Below are 18,777 nucleotides of genomic sequence, written 5' to 3'. Positions count from 1 at the left end.
CTTCCCCAGGGGATGGGTTAAATGCAGTGGTAAAGTTCTCCGATGTGAGATTAGTGAAGTTCAATTATTTTTATTAAAGGTAGTTAGTCCTTTAATATCCATCCATCCATCCATCCATCCATCCATCCATCCATCCATCCATCCATCCATCCATCCATCCATCCATCCATCCATCCATCCATCCATCCATCCATCCATCCATCCATCCATCCATCCATCCATCCATCCATCCATCCATCCATCCATATAATTAAATGCATTTTTGTAACTTATTACATTCAAATATGAACCTGTTTTAATTTTTTTCCCCCGATTTGGATATTTTTGGATATTTGTATGAAAAGATTCGATAGAAATCAACTGAAGGTTATCTTGGGCTCCTGGGTACTGTTTTTTTCTTTGGTAGGCAGAAGGACGTATGTCATTTTGTGAACAAAGCAGCAGCAAAACTCCTGAAGGTCACCTGTAGATATCCGCCAATTTATTAGTAGGCCAGTAGATTCTAACTAAGCACCTTGTTCTAAACACACGTGCGTGAGTAATGCACATAAAGCAGTTTATACTCTACTTATCTTGAAGCCTATTTTTAAGTGGTTTTCCAGTATTAAGGTGGTTCACTTGTTTTTTTTTTCTTGTTTTTTGCCATACTCTCTCTTCTTTGGCGGCTTTTCTCCTATGTTTCTCCCCCACAAATGTCAGAGCCTCACATTTTACTGTCGTGTAATTCAGACAAACCTTCAATATACAATCTGAAGTTTAGGAATGTAATATAAGAAAGAATCTGATCATAATGCCATGAGGACTTGAGATTTTGAATCTTCTATAAAATCCATATTTCCCCTATTTCATTTTTCTTCTGACACATCTAGTTGGATTACATCCAAAAACCTGCAGTTGTGAAATTTAAAAACATTTTTTTGCATTCTAAATTATTCATAGCTCCAAAATCATATAAAACCCTCTCACCCTTAGGCTGATTGGAGAAAGAAGAGTTAGACTGACGCTTTTTCTACGCAAGGGAGCAGAACACAGTTTCCTTTTTATAAAGAGTCAAATTTAAACTTTCCTGAAATGCTTTATATCTTCTCTTGATAGTGTCCCAACTAGGGCTGCAACTAACGATTATTTTGAAAATCGATGAATCGGACGATTATTTTTTCGATTAATCGATGAATCGGACACAAAATATTTTTTTTATATTAACCTCTTTATTCCAAAATAAACATTTTAGACAGAACAAACAAGCACACAAGTACAGGTTGCTCATTAACTGTACTGGTGCTATATGAAAAATAAATGTTTGTGTTAAAACTATGCAAACTTACATGAGAAATGTAGCTGTACATCCACAAAATATAGGGTACTTTGTTTCATAAAGCGCAAAAAAAGACATTTTTGTTTTTAAAAGCCCCTAAGGGGTTCAAACAATAGGCCCCCCCATTTCAACAAATGAGTTTTTTTTAGACTAGAAGAGTTCTGCCTTTTAAGACAGGAAAGTATAGCAGTTAAAGTTGCTACTTAAGAAAATACTGAACCATAGAGATAAAAATAGCCCTGTGATTCAAATTATAAATTGTATTTGGAATAAAAATGAGAGAACTAGGGGTGTTAAAAAAACACATCCTCCAAAGACAGATATTTACATGGGAATGTGGCAGATAATTAATTGACATATTACTGATCTTGCTGGATTTTATTCTGCTTTACTTCCATAAATTGCAGGATCTTCTTTACTTTCTTTGCCAGAAGATTTAAACTTTAAAAGCCTTGCCCTCATAATTTGCAAATTTATTTATTTATAAAGAAAATATAAACGCTGCTTAAGCTAATTCAAATGAAATTAAAAGTAAAATAAGAAGCCAACCTTATCACTGTCTGTAACCTACTAACAAGCTAAGGAAAGCATCAGATGAGCTATCTGAGAAACTAACTTACGTTTCCCCACTTTAAAATGAAACAAACATGGTTACTCATCCTGCTGATCAGCTATCTTCACTGCCATTGAAGGCTCCAACGTGTTTTCTTTTCAGGTGCTGCGTCATAACAGTGGTGCTTCCGTGCCATGTTCATTTGTTTTTTACAAAAGTTGCATGTTACGACTTTTTTCACTTTACAAAGCGCAGGCTATTTTAATTATTGTGATCAATTTGCGCCGTCAATCCCGGGGCATGCGCGCTTCATTTGCAGTCTGGACGCTGAGGGTAAACTCCTCACTAAAATCCTGCGGCTCGGACTGCACGCTGAGAGGGATTCCTGTGGGAGAGGGAGAAAGGCGTTGGGATGGGGGAGGCGCCCCACGGCAGCAGCTGCCGCTGGAGGACAAGAGTAGGAACGATACATGCTTTCACGTAAGAGTCTCCAAAAGCCGCCAGTGACACCGTAAAAAGTCGCCAGATTTGTTGCTAGTCGCTTTTTAAAAAATAGTCGCTGGAGGGGTCTGAAAAGTCGCTGAGTTGGCAACACTGCAACTGCGGCGCTGACTCGCTCCGCCATATTTTTTTTTCTTCCCCGGGATGACGGCGGCGGCGGATGACGCATTAATCGCGCGACACAACTAATCGATGATTAAATTCGTTGCCAACGCTTTTAAACGTCGATTTTTATCGATTTTAGCGATTCGTTGTTGCAGCCCTAGTCCCAACTGAAAACTGTAATATCTATAAAAGCTGGATCAGATGTCCTTTTTAGTCTGGGAATTGTCCAGAATTAATGGTAAAATAGGGGCTAGCAATCCAAGTTCAGCTATTTCACTGCACTTGTATAAAAAGAGTGGATTATTATCATGAATATGACAATAGAACACTTTATGCTTTAAAAATAGTATTGTAAGGACTTTGTGCAACTATTTATATTAGTAGCATCCATTGAATTTACACTCACTTCCCTCTGTATTAGGTATGTCTTTTCTTTTGCCATCAGGACTTTAACAAACTTGTCTCAGAGATGAATCAGTTGAATAAATTTTAGTTAAAGTTACGCACAGTTTCTTCATCAGCAGTCTTTAAATTCCCCACAACCCAAAGTTTTTCAGTTATATTAAGATTTAATGGCTTTAGAGGCCATAGGTGTACATTGAACTCACTATCACGTAAAAACAGTCTTACATGGGAAAACAAAAAAAAATTAAAATCCATAAACCCTGGCCATAGGGGTGCCTACAAAACATTAGCCAATCTACTTTGTCTACTGTCGAAAGTGGATTGGCTACTTGTTTGTCAAGTCAAAAATTTTGCGTACGTGCCGCCATGACATTAATTACGTAGCCTCCAATTGAACTCATATGCTGTTTAGCTAGCGGTCCACCATTACACCGAAGCACGAAGAAGTTCTCCTACGCTTGTTTGCTGCTGCGGCTTTTTTTTAGCTTTTTTTTTCACTCTTTTGTGTAAACTGAAGCATCAATAGCTGAAAAGAATCCTGACAAACCTAGATGGAAAAGAAGCTTCAAGTTTATGTACTGATCAAATGTATCTTGCATTTGTAAAGCTAACATAACATAATTGCTATAGCTACATAGCAAGATATTACAAAGCAACATCATGCAGATGTAACATAGCAATATCATGCAGATATTTTTTAAATACAATGTTTTTATTAAAAAAGACATATTCACTGGGACGTGTAGGTGGCGCAGTGGTTGGTGCCCTCGACCCATGTAAGGCCTTACGAGGCCTTAGTCCCTGATGCGGCCGACCCGGGTTCGAATCCGGTCTGTGGTCATTTGCCCTTTCCTGTCAGCCTACTGTCCGAAAAATGAGCCACTACTGCCACAAAAACAAGCAAAAAACCAAAAAAAACATATTAACCGTGGAGGGGTCCGCTAAGTGAAATCCCAAAGTAAGTACTAGCCGCAGCAGCAGCGAGAACACACCAACAAATTGTAATGAAGTGAAGTAAACTTGCAGTGATAACGCCGGCCTCTTTTTCTTACGGAGATTTTCCTGCTGACTAGGTGCATCCTCTCTAGGTAAAATACAAAATTACAGGCGGGGCGTTTAGAGCATAGAGAACCTTTGCGAAGGAGGGGGCACTGATGCATGTGCACGATTCAAAAATACACAAACAGCCGTGGGACATCACACCACAGAATCCTTTTTCCTGCCTATGAGGTGACGGAAGAAGCTGTAGACATGAATGATATGATCATAAAAATCATCATCCAAGGTTGGATGGATTTTAGCTAGTATCAGCTAGATGCATTAGAATATGAAAGAATATTTGTATTAACATATTTGGCAGTAACAGTTGGAGGTAAATGCTTTTTTTAAGAGAATTGTATTCTTGGTTTTGAAGAACAAGGCAGCCGAAATGAAGAACATAAAAGTCAGATAAAATAAATAAATGGTTTGATTCTGATTTATTTGGGAAAAGCATAAACTTCAGTATTTAGTTATTTTAAATGTCTCACATTGCTTTTTCAAGAAGCTTATTAAGATAGGTCTCTCCATTTTTATTAATAAAAAAAGTCAGCCGGGTAGTATTTTGCTGAACCTGGTGCGAGAGAGCAAGGTCAGAGATAATGAGATCAAATTTTTGAGTCTTGCTTAATATCCTGCTATCTGTTTCTGAAACACAATTCTTAATGCTGATGCCTATGCAAGAGATCAACTGAGTTTTGTTTATATTTGCCAATAAATAAATGTATGATTAAATGCTCTAATGAGAAATTGTCCAAGCAGTCCTAAGAGATGAATAAGATATGAGTCAGAATTGGTTCCATTTTATTACAAAGCTTATTGCCTTTTATGAAGTTGGAGATAATAAGCACAGTGAGATTTCTGATTGCAGTTCAGCTGTGATTGATTAAAAAAATCTGCTGTACATACCGAGTAGATTTTTATGAATTATATTCTCAAAAATGGTTACAAATGCGTTGAAATAATAAGGGTAAAAATAATGATAGCTGCTTGGATGGTCAAACCATCTGCCTTAAAGGTAATATGGAGGATTTTTTAAAAGACCCGCCCTCTCCACTTAAAAAAAAATGCATGTGCAAGAGCACAAGCCCATTTCTCCTCATGCACTCCCTGTTTAAAATATGCTGTTCTCATAGCTCATACAAGCTTACTGTGTCCACATACAGCGGGGACTACATAGTGGACTTTATAGGAAACTCAGTTAACTGATCGTTCAGACAGATGATCACTGCTTTTTACCCCATTAATCGCGTAACTTCTCCACTGCGTGGTACCTGCACCATCTTTGTTATTAGGGCCACTGTGACAGCAAATCCCATAGTGCTTGTGAGTAGAGCTCTCCAGGCAAAGTATGGATATATCTGCCTCTTCTGAGGCCTTTCTTTTCTTCTCATACCCTCTTAGAGACTTTTTCTCTTACAACCCTTGGGCCACTTTCAAAGAACTGCAGTGAGCTTCAATAACTGTCTGAAACAATAGCTCACGACAGATATATGCCTGAAAGTGCGCATGTGAAGAAAAAGATGGCTAACAGGGCATGCACGTAGGATGGCCTTGTGTAAACATATAATCAGAATGATTGACAATTAGGAGGATGATCCACCCTGAAATTAAAGATCATCCTCTATACCTTTAATTGTTTTTGAACTTCTAAGACTGCATGACATTCAGATTAAGACCTGAAGATTACCACTTAGGATTGATTTGATTGTTCTGAACTTTCTGTTTGTTTATAAAAACATATATATATATATATTATTCCAATTATTCCCAGACACCAGAATACCTTATCATCATGTTTGTTAGCAAGTACTGAGAAGAGGCAGTTTTGACCTTTAACTCCAGCGAAATGTACCCTTCAGCTTCCGTATATCACAAGCACTTGTCATCTGGGAATTGGAGGAATAGATTATGGAAGCAGAAGATTCTTTCTTCACCATTATTGCCAGTTTGATTTGGAATGTGTTTGTAGAGAAATAAGAGAAACCCTCACGTTTGTAATACCCTTTTCCCACTGGCTGAAAAACTCATTAAAACCTAGGAACAATCAGCTTGTAGTGGCAGTATGACTGGATTACTGACCCGTGTCAAATGACTCAGCAAGCGACCCGGGTTAAAATTGCCTTCAAAAGGCTCGGCTCCAATTGGCATACAGTGAGAACATCAGGCCCGGTTAGGCCCGCTAATTTACATTATACCATTGAACGCAACATATAGACGTCAACACTCCACACCAGTCACTTCTGATACAACAAGCAAAAACAACTCTGCTTAAATTTAATAAACATTGCACAGCAGTGATGAGAGGGATTCAGAGGGGCAAAGAGTGAAACAAAAAAGCATACTTACTACGCTTCCTTCCATGTTACTCTCCATTGTTTACTTTTCTGACCTCTGTCGCACTAAGACATCATCAACGCTAAGCCAACGTGATGGTGTCACCAGATAGGCAGTAGGAAGGATCAGACTCTGATTTTTTGTCAAGGGAAAGGGAGCCAAATGCCGATTGTTAGTGGGTCAAACAAACAAAAAAAGAAACACATTAACCAGATCATTTCAGTGGGTAAGAGGCTTAATGATATTTTTTATAAAAATGTTTGGGAAAATGAAAGATTACTGCAGAAATGGAGCAATGTAGATCATCTTTGTTCCCTTTAAACTGAGTATTGACTCAAGTTATTAAGAGGTCTCAACCTCTATACAAAAGCATATATTTTTATTGAAGTTGACACACTTCAGTGATTCTGATCTGATTTATCTCTACAGAGGCCATTCCAATCACATTAGAAATAAATTCACATGCCCCATTTTTCTTTCCTAGCTTTCTATATTCAATTCAGCCTTACAAAATTGGTAAGAGTGCCACCTGATGGGAGATTTCATTCTCTGCGTGGTGCTTATTTTAGCACAGGGGTAAACTTAGTCATTTTTACTGTTGGGTTTGTTGATCTGATTCTCACATGAAATGATTTTTGAAACCTACTACTTGGTACAGTGTTGGCACTCGAGCCAAGTGACTACAAGGTTAGGCTATGGATAATGTTTCTGACAGAAAGCTTGATATACTCACAAAAAGTGCAGAAAGATTCTCTATGTGTGGATTTAACTAGACAGCTCATTTAGTTTAGCCTTCATTCCTATTTGGGTGAGATTAATTTTAGAGGCTGACTAATGTGGTAATTGTCGCAGCATGCAGCTGCTTTTCCTATCCATTCTAAACCTCATGCTAGTCATTTTGATGCTGCCTGTGTCTAAGCAAGCAGTAGGGGAAAAAAATATTCATATTATCTATAAATAACGTTATCTCCTTTGTAAAGACAGGGAAGCGGGGGGCCAGTCTGATTCAACACCAGTGGGTTTTGTTTTTGTTAATTGTTTTCCTTTTTGCTCTTGGAAAATGTGCGTTATTTGGTTTATCACTGCAGAGGCACTTAGCAGAGCTTTTAGTTTGTTGGCTTTTGTGGTAAATGCAGACCTCATTATTAGGTGGGCATTTAAAATGGAGGAAGTAGGAAAACAAAATCATCTCAACTTTTTCCCACACTTTTTGCAGATTTTCAAGGTATTGGATTTTAGATTTACAAACATTAGTTAGCACATATGAAGCTGCCAGGTCTCAGCTAAAGAAATTGCTTACTTGCAATGTCTTAAGGAATGAAAAAGCAGTTTCGGAAGTGCTTATGGGTCAAAGATCGTCAACGTTACCTTATCCTTTGCAAGGAGGTAAATTATTGACTTATGCATTAACATCTTCATCTACATCACATAACCGACCATGTGAGTGTAATTGGTGCTGTGGGAAAGAGAGATGACTTTGTAGAAGACATAAAAACTGACCTAAATAATTGACCTAAATATGTTATAACATTCAAATTTTCCTTTGTAAATTCGAATGTAACTTTTTCTCTCCATGTTTTATAAATCTAACCCTCCTCCTTTATGCTACCATAGAACCCAGCAAAAGTGACCCAAAGAAAATAGTAATATATTTTTTTAATTGTTGCTTCTTTAGTCTGGTTTGGGTATTAACACTACAATTAATTTAAAATCCTGAACTGAATGAATGAATGTAGTCTGTTGTGCATTACAAACATAAATAAATAAAAATTAAAAGCAGATAAAACTGTGTTATGCACAATACATTTGCAATGTGGAAAAGGAGGGATTAACAGAGCTTCCAGGAGTCTGTGAAATAACAGAAAAAGTATCTAGATTTGTTAGAAATCGGTTTCTTGGGGTCTAAAAACTCACATATAAATGAATATAGAGACATGGTTGATTAAAGGGACAATATGGCTGCTGCTTGACCACTTACAGCAGTTTGGACCTTTAAGTTTTCTACCAGACACACTTAAATTTTAAATTCTTATAGTTGATGCAGAAGATGATGCACAATCCCCTCACACCGGTAATTATGGTAATTATTTAAAACCTACAAAAAGCATCACTCAGATTCATTGCAGTCCAGTATTTATTTTGGCTTTCTTTGAGGTAGCTTACCATTTCAGATGTTCTATTTTTTTTTCATATAAACATATAAAAGAAGTCCACTGCCGTTTCCTCTGTGAAAAGAGGAAAAGATTGTTTTCCTTTTTGTAAACAAAGAACATTTAATTAAGGATGTGCTGTTGGTTGATGAGGTTCTAGATTTAAAAAAGAACAGCATTTCTAAGTTTTGATGTATTTGATAGAAAAGGACTATCTGTTAAAGAAAAAAAAAACTCAAAGAAGAGGAAGTCTCTGAACTTACAGTAGTTCCCCAACACATCATTTTACTTGTCTGAAATCTGACTTCTAGGACCATTAAGTTGAGGCAAGCTGCAATTATTTGCGGTTTGCCTTTAATTTTCTTCACTGAATTTTGATGTACCTCAAGGAAATGTTACAGGCTAGGTGTCTAGTTTGCATAAGCAAGGTCATTTGAATGGATGGGAAAGTAGCTACAGTATATGCTTCCCTGTGGTCTCTCTGACTCTTGGTGTGTCCTTTAGCAAGACAGATCCCTATAGTTTCAGATCATCATACCCAGCCTGAGGCCCTCTCTGTCCTATCCTTCACTCCATCCTTCCAACCCCCCTACTTTTTCCCTAAGTTTCCCTCTTCATTTTCCTCCCGTTATCTGGCCCCTCTTCGCTTTTTTGATGATGCCCTTGACGAGGTAATGACTGCCTGTCAATTTGTCCTGTCTATCTTTCCACTTATGATTTCTCGCTTGTCTCATTTTTTTCTCACTTTGTTATTCTTTGCTGACATTTTAAACGCTTTTCTGTCTTAAGAATGAAGTTGTCTATTTTAACTAAAATTGCTTCTTTTGACCTTCCAGGGAGCCATGCTCTTTTATTTCCCCTCATCAATAAACGGCTTGGTGTTACAAAACCTTCGCATTCTTTAAAAACAAAACAAGCAAACAAACAAACTATATATATATATATATATATATATATATATATATATATATATATATATATATATATATATATATATATATATATATATATATATATATATATATATATATATATATATATATATATATATATATATGTAGGATATTGCCTTCAAAACATGTATTTTTTAATTTGTATTGTCATTACTCTATGCTGTATGTCTTTTCTCTTTGCAGTGCCTCTTATCTTCTTTACAGTAATATCCTATGAGAACTGAAGGTCAAATTAAATCGCTTTGTACTTGTGATGCTGCCCCTTTTATGCTTCAATTTTATCACCAAGCTATTCCAAAAGAGATCACTGTTTTAAAACATGCACAAAATGACATCTTTACTACACACACTGAAGCTAAGAATACCATTGAAAAATAAACTCATAAATACGAATAAAACAGATGGCGAATATAAAACCACCTCTTCCTGCCATTTTCCTCTTAGGCTTTTTGCGGGAATATGGTCCCAGGGATAAATCACCACTGTGTTTGGGTTTATGTCTAAAAGAGCGTCTTTCTTCTTATGCTTAGGATCTCAACAGAGAGGAAGCCCTTCTGCAGCAGCTTAAAGAAAAAGATGAGCTGATTCTCAGACTTCAGAGTGAACTGGTAAGATTGATTTTAAAGGATAAAATTATTAGTTTGTTTCTGAAATCAGGCTCTTGTTACAGTAATACAAGAATCCGTTAAGTAAAAAAAAAACCTTAAGTCTTACATATAATCATCTCCATTGTGGGGTTTTTAAAGTCCTTAATTTGTGCTGTTTTTCTATTATTGTGTTATTCTAGTTACATCTGAAACTAGACGTATTACGCCAGTTACTAAAATAAATGTGATTCAGTTTGTTGTTCAAACTTCACTGTCCAAACATCATTTAGACTGAACTCTTTTTGTGTTAATTCATTTTTATTTGCTAAATGCAACCCTAATCAGAGAAAACATTTTAGGAAATTCTTAAAATTCAGAATTCCAGTCGCCTTTACCTTTATCATTTATGAACTATATAACCTGGTTTATAAATGTTCTGGGTTTCAAAAACCTTGAGTTTTTTAACCATTTTTAGCTCTGCTTGTACATTTTCTGCTGGACTGAGATCAAGGCTTTATGGTGGCCAGTTTAAACCAATGATTTGTTTGACGTACAGTAAAGCCACCTTGTTTCTAACTTAGTTATTCTTAACGATGTTTATTTAAAAGACCCATTTGTTCCCAAATATTAAAGGGGTCATAGATTGCAAAACCAAGTTTACATTGTCATAGATGAATAACGATAGTTCAGTGGGTGAAATGGACGTAGAGAGAAGTTCAAACCCCATCTATGCCTCCTTTCTCTGCAAATCTCACATTTCTAAACTTCCACCATAAAATGGGCGAATCCAAACCAAGCACCGAATTGACGTCATTTCGGCGATATTGTCTTATTTGGTTCTGGCCTGTACTTTTGTCACACATTGAAATTGACATACAGACCAGCCAATTGGTTCACTGACCCAAGAACATGAATAGAGGTAGATGAAAGACACCAGTTTAGCTGTTTAGCCTACAGTTGGTAGTTGCCTTACCTTGCTTCCCCCTGCCTGCCCAGTTCAGGCGGGGGGGAGCACTGTAGTCGACTAAAATCCTGGACTATTTTGAAATATCCCCACCCCCGTACATTTTTTTAGGTGTGAAAAGTAGGACATGTCCAGGAAAAAGATGACGTCGGGTTACCCTACCATATCAGCAATTTGTTGTTTCAGTGAGTGAGTGCTTGTTGCTATGATGCGTCTTTGCTCAGCAGCTTTGCTTATTGTAAACCAACCAATCAGCTCATCTTAATATTCATGGGCATACCATAAAAGGAGGGAAATCTCACATTTCATTCTAGGGCTTTTAACCAGGCTTGCATTAGGGCTCATAGAACAGCAAATATGCTATTTTCAGCCCAACCAATGTTACACACCCTATTCAGAGACCTTAAAGGAATAGTACACCCAAAACATGATTAGCCTTCATTTTCTACTCACCCCCATGCTGAACAACACTCTGGAGTACTTTTTTGATATCTCAAATGCATCTGGAGATCTGGGAGGCTTCTTGCTGTCTGCTGACATTCAAATAATGGAGGTCTATGGTGCCCGAGACAGAAAGGTCCATAAAAGTCCACAAAAAACGTGTCAATATTCCTCCATACTGCTCGTCCAATGTATTCAAAGTGTCCTGAGTGGGTAGCATCCAGAATTTACTCGAAATGAAGTCATTTAGAATGTTTTTAGAGCATAAACAGTAGTGTATAGGATTTCCTGAAAGCGCGCACCTGCGCGTTCACGAGTCTACGGAAACTGCGGCAGACCAAACCAGATGAAAGTGCGCATTCAGCGTCTGCTCTGCCAAAAATGCAAGCGTAGAAGAAGAAATGTGCTGTTTACCTGTGCAAAGAAAGAAACAACGAAAGAAAAATGTCTGAGGACTTCAGTGTTGAGGAAGAGCATGAGTTCTTTGCCGAGCTGAATGCGCACTTTCATCTGGTTTGGTCTGCCGCGGTTTCCGTAGCGTCGTGAACGCGCTTTCAGGAAATCCTATACACTACTTTTTATGCTCTAAAAACATTCTAAATGACTTCGTTTCGAGTAAATTCTGGATGCTACCCACTCAGGACACTTGGAATACATTGGACGAGCAGTATGGAGGAATATTGAAACGTTTTTTGTGGACTTTTATGGACCTTTCTGCCTCGGGCGCTGGGCACCTCCATTATTTGAATGTCAGCAGACAACAACAAGCCTCCCAGATCTCCAGATGCATTTGAGATATCAAAAAAGTACTCCAGAGTGTTGTTCAGCATGGGGGTGAGTAGAAAATGAAGGCTAATCATGTTTTGGGTGTACTATTCCTTTAAGGACCAACACCAAATACCCTATATAATCACTCTATGAACCCTTTAACTTAGCTGATTTATGTGTTAATACTATTTTTAATATTTTTACATAATATTGGTTACTAATAACGATATCTATAAAGTTTAGTCCCCTTAGCAACATAGCTCCTTCACAATATCATTCTTCTGCTTTATTACTTTACCATTTGGTTGTGTTCTATAGTCTTATTCGGAGGTAAAATGGTTAATTTGCCAAATGCTTCAGTTTTAGTTTCATTACACCAAACGGCATATCTCCCAAAGTTAAGTTCTTTTTGTATCGGTGTGCTTACAAACTGCATCTTTTTTTTTTATTAATTTCCTGGAAAAACTGCTTCTTCCTTTGTAAATGGTGTTTCACTCCTTACAAATACAGGATTAGTTTCACTGTATTCTCTTTAAACAGCTTCAGCCATCAGCTTGACTTGGTTTGTTGTTGTTTTTTTCCTGGTTCTGATGCACAGATTACCCAGCAGCCCATATTAATCCCTTGGTATCAGAACGTGTCACCTATAAAAGGCTGGTCCTTCCCATAGTGTTTATATAGATATGGTCCTTTGAAAAGAGTAACGTTGTGCCTTTAGGCAGAGAGAAATTGTACCCAGATGAACCAGATTTGTTGGAATCGCAATTCTTATTCAGACATATTGCCTCTTTTCTTTTGATATCCTAGAATATCACATAAAGAAGCATTGTGTCTGAGGTCTTGCCTTAAAATAATACCTGGGTGTGCCTTCTTAAAATAAATAAATAAAGGCACAACTTTAATATGTCTTAATATCTGGTTCAGCCATATACACTATATTGCCAAAAGTATTTGCTCACCTGCCTTGACTCACATATGAGCTTAAGTGACATCCCGTTCCTAATCCATAGGGTTCAATATGACGTCGGTCCACCCTTTGCAGCTAGAACAGCTTCAACTCTTCTGGGAAGGCTGTCCACAAGGTTTAGGAGTGTGTTTATGGGAATTTTTTACCATTCTTCCAGAAGCGCATTTGTGAGGTCGCACACTGATGTTGGACGAGAAGGCCTGGCTCTCAGTCTCCGCTCTAATTCATCCCAAAGGTGTTCTATCGGGTTGAGGTCAGGACTCTGTGCAGGCCAGTCAAGTTCATCCACACCAGACTCTGTCATCCATGTCTTTATGGACCTTGCTTTGTGCACTGGTGCACAGTCATGTTGGAAGAGGAAGGGGCCAGCTCCAAACTGTTCCCACAAAGTTGGGAGCATGGAATTGTCCAAAATGTCTTGGTATGCTGAAGCATTCAGAGTTCCTTTCACTGGAACTAAGGGGCCAAGCCCAGCTCCTGAAAAACAACCCCACACCATAATCCCCCCTCCACCAAACTTTACACTTGGCACAATGCAGTCAGACAAGTACCGTTCTCCTGGCAACCGCCAAACCCAGACCCGTCCATCAGATTGCCAGATGGAGAAGCGCGATTCGTCACTCCAGAGAACGCGTCTCCACTGCTCTAGAGTCCAGTGGCGGCGTGCTTTACACCACCGCATCCGACGCTTTGCATTGCACTTGGTGATGTATGGCTTGGATGCAGCTGCTCGACCATGGAAACCCATTCCATGAAGCTCTCTGCGCACTGTTCTTGAGCTAATCTGAAGGCCACATGAAGTTTGGAGGTCTGTAGTGATTGACTCTGCAGAAAGTTGGCGACCTCTTCGCACTATGCGCTTCAGCATCCGCTGACCCCGCTCCGTCAGTTTACGTGGCCTACCACTTCGTGGCTGAGTTGCTGTCGTTCCCAAACACTTCCATTTTCTTATAATACAGCTGACAGTTGACTGTGGAATATTTAGGAGCGAGGAAATTTCACGACTGGATTTGTTGCACAGGTGGCATCCTATCACAGTTCCACGCTGGAATTCACTGAGCTCCTGAGAGCGACCCATTCTTTCACAAATGTTTGTAAAAACAGTCTGCATGCCTAGGTGCTTGAATTTATACACCTGTGGCCATGGAAGTGATTGGAACACCTGATTCCAATAATTTGGATGGGTGAGCAAATACTTTTGGCAATATAGTGTATCTTCAATGTGTAAAATAATTCGTCCGTTGTTTTTTTCCATCTTCTGTTTTTATCTTTTTAAAATGCATTGGCAGTATTTATTAATTTCACATGTCAAGCACTTTTTGATTAGTCTAATTGCTGTTAGGCAAAACCCCAAAGGCCTCAATACACGGCGGTAATGTTTCCCAAGACTCAATGAAGAAATTCTGCTTACAAAACTTGGTTGTTGTTGTTTGCTTAGAGAAATTAAAATAAAACTTTTCTTGTTTCTTTCACACTGCCAGCTCATTTGTCATGAGGGAGTAAGATTAATAAAGTTTGGTTTGAATTCGGTCTTTTTATAAGTTGGCTAAAACCAGTCATCAATCACTGTAATGAGGCTTACTGGCATTGAAATTAGGGAATCGTGGTGTAGTCAATCTACAAAGTTCATTAAAGGGGAGATATTATTAAAAAAATAAATACTGTTCAGGTTTTGAATATATTTTGTTGTGTCCTTGGAGTCACTGAAAATGAAAAAGAAAGAATTTTGTTTCTTCAGGTCTTGTGTTGATATTTACATGCCGTTTAAGTCATATTTTTCCGTTCAGTTTCTTTTTTTTTTATGAAGACAAAACAAAAAGCAGATTAATAGAAACGTCTGGTTATCTTGTAAATTACATCAATATGGAGAGGACATTTTTTGCTCAAAGCATTCCAGAGGACAAGTGCCTTTGCATCCTTGGTCAGTATGAAGAAAGATTCTTGGAAATACTGAGGTATGAGGGGTCAGTTTCTTTGTCTACTGGGAGTAAAATTAAGTCTGTTATGGCATACCAGTAAATGATAAATTGTTTAAATCGCACACATCCTCTTTCAGTTTATGGACTGAGCTAGCTTTTGGATCTCTTAACTTCATCTGTAAGCTCGGCTTCCTCTCCCCTTGGATGTAATAAACTATATGTAACTGATCAACACAGTTCGCCATGTGTAAAACAATATTACATAAGATTTTGAATATTGTTTGGTCGCTATTTCTGTCTTGGGGAACACATGATCCAAATACATTCAGCAATGTTTTTGGTATTTGCGTTATCTAGCTTATTAACTATGTAGGGACTCTTGTATAAAATATCTTTTCATTAATATTTTAGGGACTTTTTTTATTATAGCATTATTTTAGCATCTGACGTATGGATTTTGTTAAATTATTGTAAGTAATATTAATCATTGGAGTACAGCTTATGTTGCTACTGCAAATTGCTTAAGTTTTTCTGGTACTGTTTAAGCACTTTATTTTTTCAAAATGTGGTTGTCATTGTTTCAGATTATATTTTCCTCTTAGTCTTGGTCAAACTCTGGAAAAAATTCTGTTATTGGCATCAAAGTTTTTGTGCCACTAGATGACTGTACCTGTGCTATCAGATAAGATACTTTATATACACTGTAATCACCTTATATCTCTACTTTATTGTTTACCATCCACTTTATATATCTGGATACATTGTATATACTTCATGCACCTTTTCCTCCTTTGTGCATCTTCTGTTTTTTATAACAGCCGATGTCAGAAGTGAATTTCTCCATTGTGAATTCAATAAAGTTCTGTTGTATTCTATCAAACTACTAGTATGGTCAAACAGAGTGAAGTGTAAAGGGCTGGTTATACTCCCGCAGCAGTGTGTTGCAGTGAGCTTGTCGCAGATATCTTTGATTTATGCCCAATATTGAAGCGTGGTCTGCGCTATGTCATTCCAACCCACAACGCAAGAGGGACAATCACAAACTTGCTGTGGGTCTAGATACGGCTGAGGTGGTGAGGACGTGGGGTAAAGTTTGTGCAACAACCGAGGGGCATGGGGCAAAAAAGAGCGGGGAACCAGGTGGAAAAAGGGTCCCAGCGTTCTCGCGCTCCTTGCTCTTCTAGCTAGTCCAACTTCGCGAGTCGTTTTCCAAATGGCGGTCATACAAACAAAACAAGCCGGTAAGGTACCAAACAGGAAATACACATAGTGTAGAGCGGATGTAGATTTGAACAATAAGATGCCTCTTGTCTGTGGCACTGTCTGCGGTCACCTACAATTTTGGAGAGGGGGGGCTGGTAGTGAAGATTCCATTTATATTTAAAAAAAGCCCAGAGCAAAGTAAGACAGCTCAAGAGGCACACTGAAAAATCAGTAAAGCCGAGCATACACTGTCTGATATTTTCAATCGTTGCACACAGCTACAGGTCACACTGTATAACGAAACCGCAGAGTTTAAAAGTTTACAGCTCACAATTTATGTTCTCACACTGTGCAACCGGACAACTGATGCAATCTACCTGCTCACAATGTACGTCTAAAAACCAAGTCGGACTCAGCTCCACAGTGAGATCTTGCACTCCATTATATACTTCACAGATTTTCATCGCACTGTCGACATCATCAACGCTCACCCAGCAGGTTGACATCATCAGGCTCGCCGTGCGGAGGGACGGGCCACACAGATTGCCAGCAGGGAATTAGACCCGGCTTTTTGGTCAAATGGGAAAAGAGCCAAAAGCCGATTGTTAGCGGGTCAACCCGATTTTTGAAAAACCCAGGTTTTCAGTGGGGAAGCGACTTTATTATATTTACTTCACCTATTAGTAGTTAATTATTTTTTGCACCATGATATTTTTTAATTTTTTTTTTTTAAACTTAGTTTTGCTGCTCTGAATTATGTAAGGTGCATTGATGATTGAAATATGAACACACAAATATCTGCAATGTTTCTTCACAATTCGGTGAAGCTCAGTGGCTGGAAAGTTTTTCTTTCTCAGGACAATGCTCTTTTCAAAGCTCCTTGCTGAGAGAACAGAGTGGCAGAGAAAAGAATCCCCTTAAAAGATGAGAGGATAGAAATTCAAAAAGTTGCTGCAAATTTCTCACATTTTAATTACCAGCTGACGAAAATACTTTCTCTATTTTGGAAGTTCAAACTGTATCCTAATGCCAGCGAATTTTCACAACACAATTATTTGTTTAGACAGAATTCCTACGATAAGAAGATAAAGAGGCAGCAAGGGAAAGGAAATCAGTTAGTTTCTTGTTCATCCTTTCAAATGCTCATGAAATATGATACATAAAAAAATCAATAAAATATGTTGTGTTATTATATTTTCTAGTGTTTTTGAAAGCTTGATTCTTGGAACAGCTCCTGAGATGCACAATACAGCAAAATCTATCATCATTTGTCATCTGCATGTCTGTAATTTGTCACCTGCTCTATCAAAGTAATGGAATGCAGACATTATGGTGAGGCTTTGCAGAATAATGTGTCAGTGTTAAAGCTGTGAGCGATGCCAGAACAACCCACTGACTTGAGTCTCATGCATCTGATTGTTTGATCACTTTTTGGCACTGGCATCCATTTTTTTCCAAGCCCTTTCATCTCCTTCGATCATCCCTGTTTATTTTCCCGTAAGCAGCTTCTGTTTTCATCTGCTTTCCTTTTTAATTCAGCCTGATTCAGATTTGAACCTAATACAAAAACGAGCAATTGGCCAGCATTGTGGCATTGGTCTCCCCCTTCAACTCACTGACCACTACAGCTACACAAGAAAGTCTTTAGAAAACTGTTAACTCTGCTAAACCTGCAACCTTAGGAGAATAATTTTATATTAAGAGCAAATACTAGTGTTCATAGTACTTGCGTCTTTATATGCGCTCTGCATACATTTTTCTATTAAGAGCAAATTTTGATCAACAGTGCTTCAACTTCCCATCAAATCATATCTATTCATTTATCCTAATGACCTACCCATCTGTTACAGCAAATTAAACCTGAGCAAATTAAAGTTTAACCATCTGGAAAAAATGTTGTTTTTTTTTAGCTTTAACTACATGTATATTCCCCAAATGGGCGGGATCTGAGTCCCTTCTAGCTAATGTGTGGTGCAATCAAATACCCAGTCTTCCTCCAGAGAGGAGTCTGAAATCATAAATGCGAGAGAAAGGAAATTGTGTTCTTTTCAAAATTGTGTTTGCGTAACCAGTTGAACACCTTTTCTTTCACAATGAGATTCCAAAAATTCCTCAAACTTTTCTCCCTTCTTTTTTGTCCTTTCCTTATTTTTATAACAGTGTTGTTGTCATGCACACGTGTAGAGCTTTGGATCACATGTGTAAGGCCTATCATTAGGATGACAAGATGAAGACCAGTTCAAGGTGTTTGAGATGTAGAAACACCTGAGAGAGCTGGAAAAGTAGCAGCTTTCAGCCGCCATGAGAGGCAAAACGGGAATAACTTTTAGATGTATCCAGCTACAGGTGTTGTTCTCAGCTAACCATAATCTTAACATCAACTCCTAACCTTAAGCTTCACTGTCCTACAAAATAGAGTTGTACATTTGGAGAAAGCCAGGGCTGGCTTTCCTGAAAACAACCAGAGCATTCTATTAAATAACCAATTGGATCATTTTTCTTTGATAATGCTTTTTTGTGAAGGAATACAGAGCAGGCTGATTTTTATTTTTTTGCAAGTTCTGGCCCTTG

At 38.1% G+C, this 18,777-nt stretch overlaps 1 protein-coding gene across 5 annotated transcripts in view; it reads left to right on the top strand.

Annotated features, from left to right (window-relative positions):
* ccser1 (coiled-coil serine-rich protein 1) overlaps positions 1 to 18,777 on the top strand; it is a 204,336-nt gene that overhangs the window by 88,267 nt on the left and 97,292 nt on the right. For all 5 annotated transcript variants that reach the window (XM_038305276.1, XM_038305285.1, XM_038305293.1 and 2 more), the window contains exon 9: positions 9,888 to 9,965. In XM_038305276.1, coding sequence (XP_038161204.1) covers positions 9,888 to 9,965 — 78 coding nt within the window. The remainder of the gene's footprint in view (positions 1 to 9,887; positions 9,966 to 18,777) is intronic.

The sequence above is a fragment of the Cyprinodon tularosa genome, unplaced genomic scaffold (assembly GCF_016077235.1).
Source record: "Cyprinodon tularosa strain WSP-4 unplaced genomic scaffold, ASM1607723v1 ctg115, whole genome shotgun sequence".
Classification (NCBI taxonomy): Eukaryota; Metazoa; Chordata; class Actinopteri; order Cyprinodontiformes; family Cyprinodontidae; genus Cyprinodon; species Cyprinodon tularosa.
Note: the sequence above shows the minus strand (reverse complement) of the source record. Positions and strands in the feature narration are given on the sequence as shown.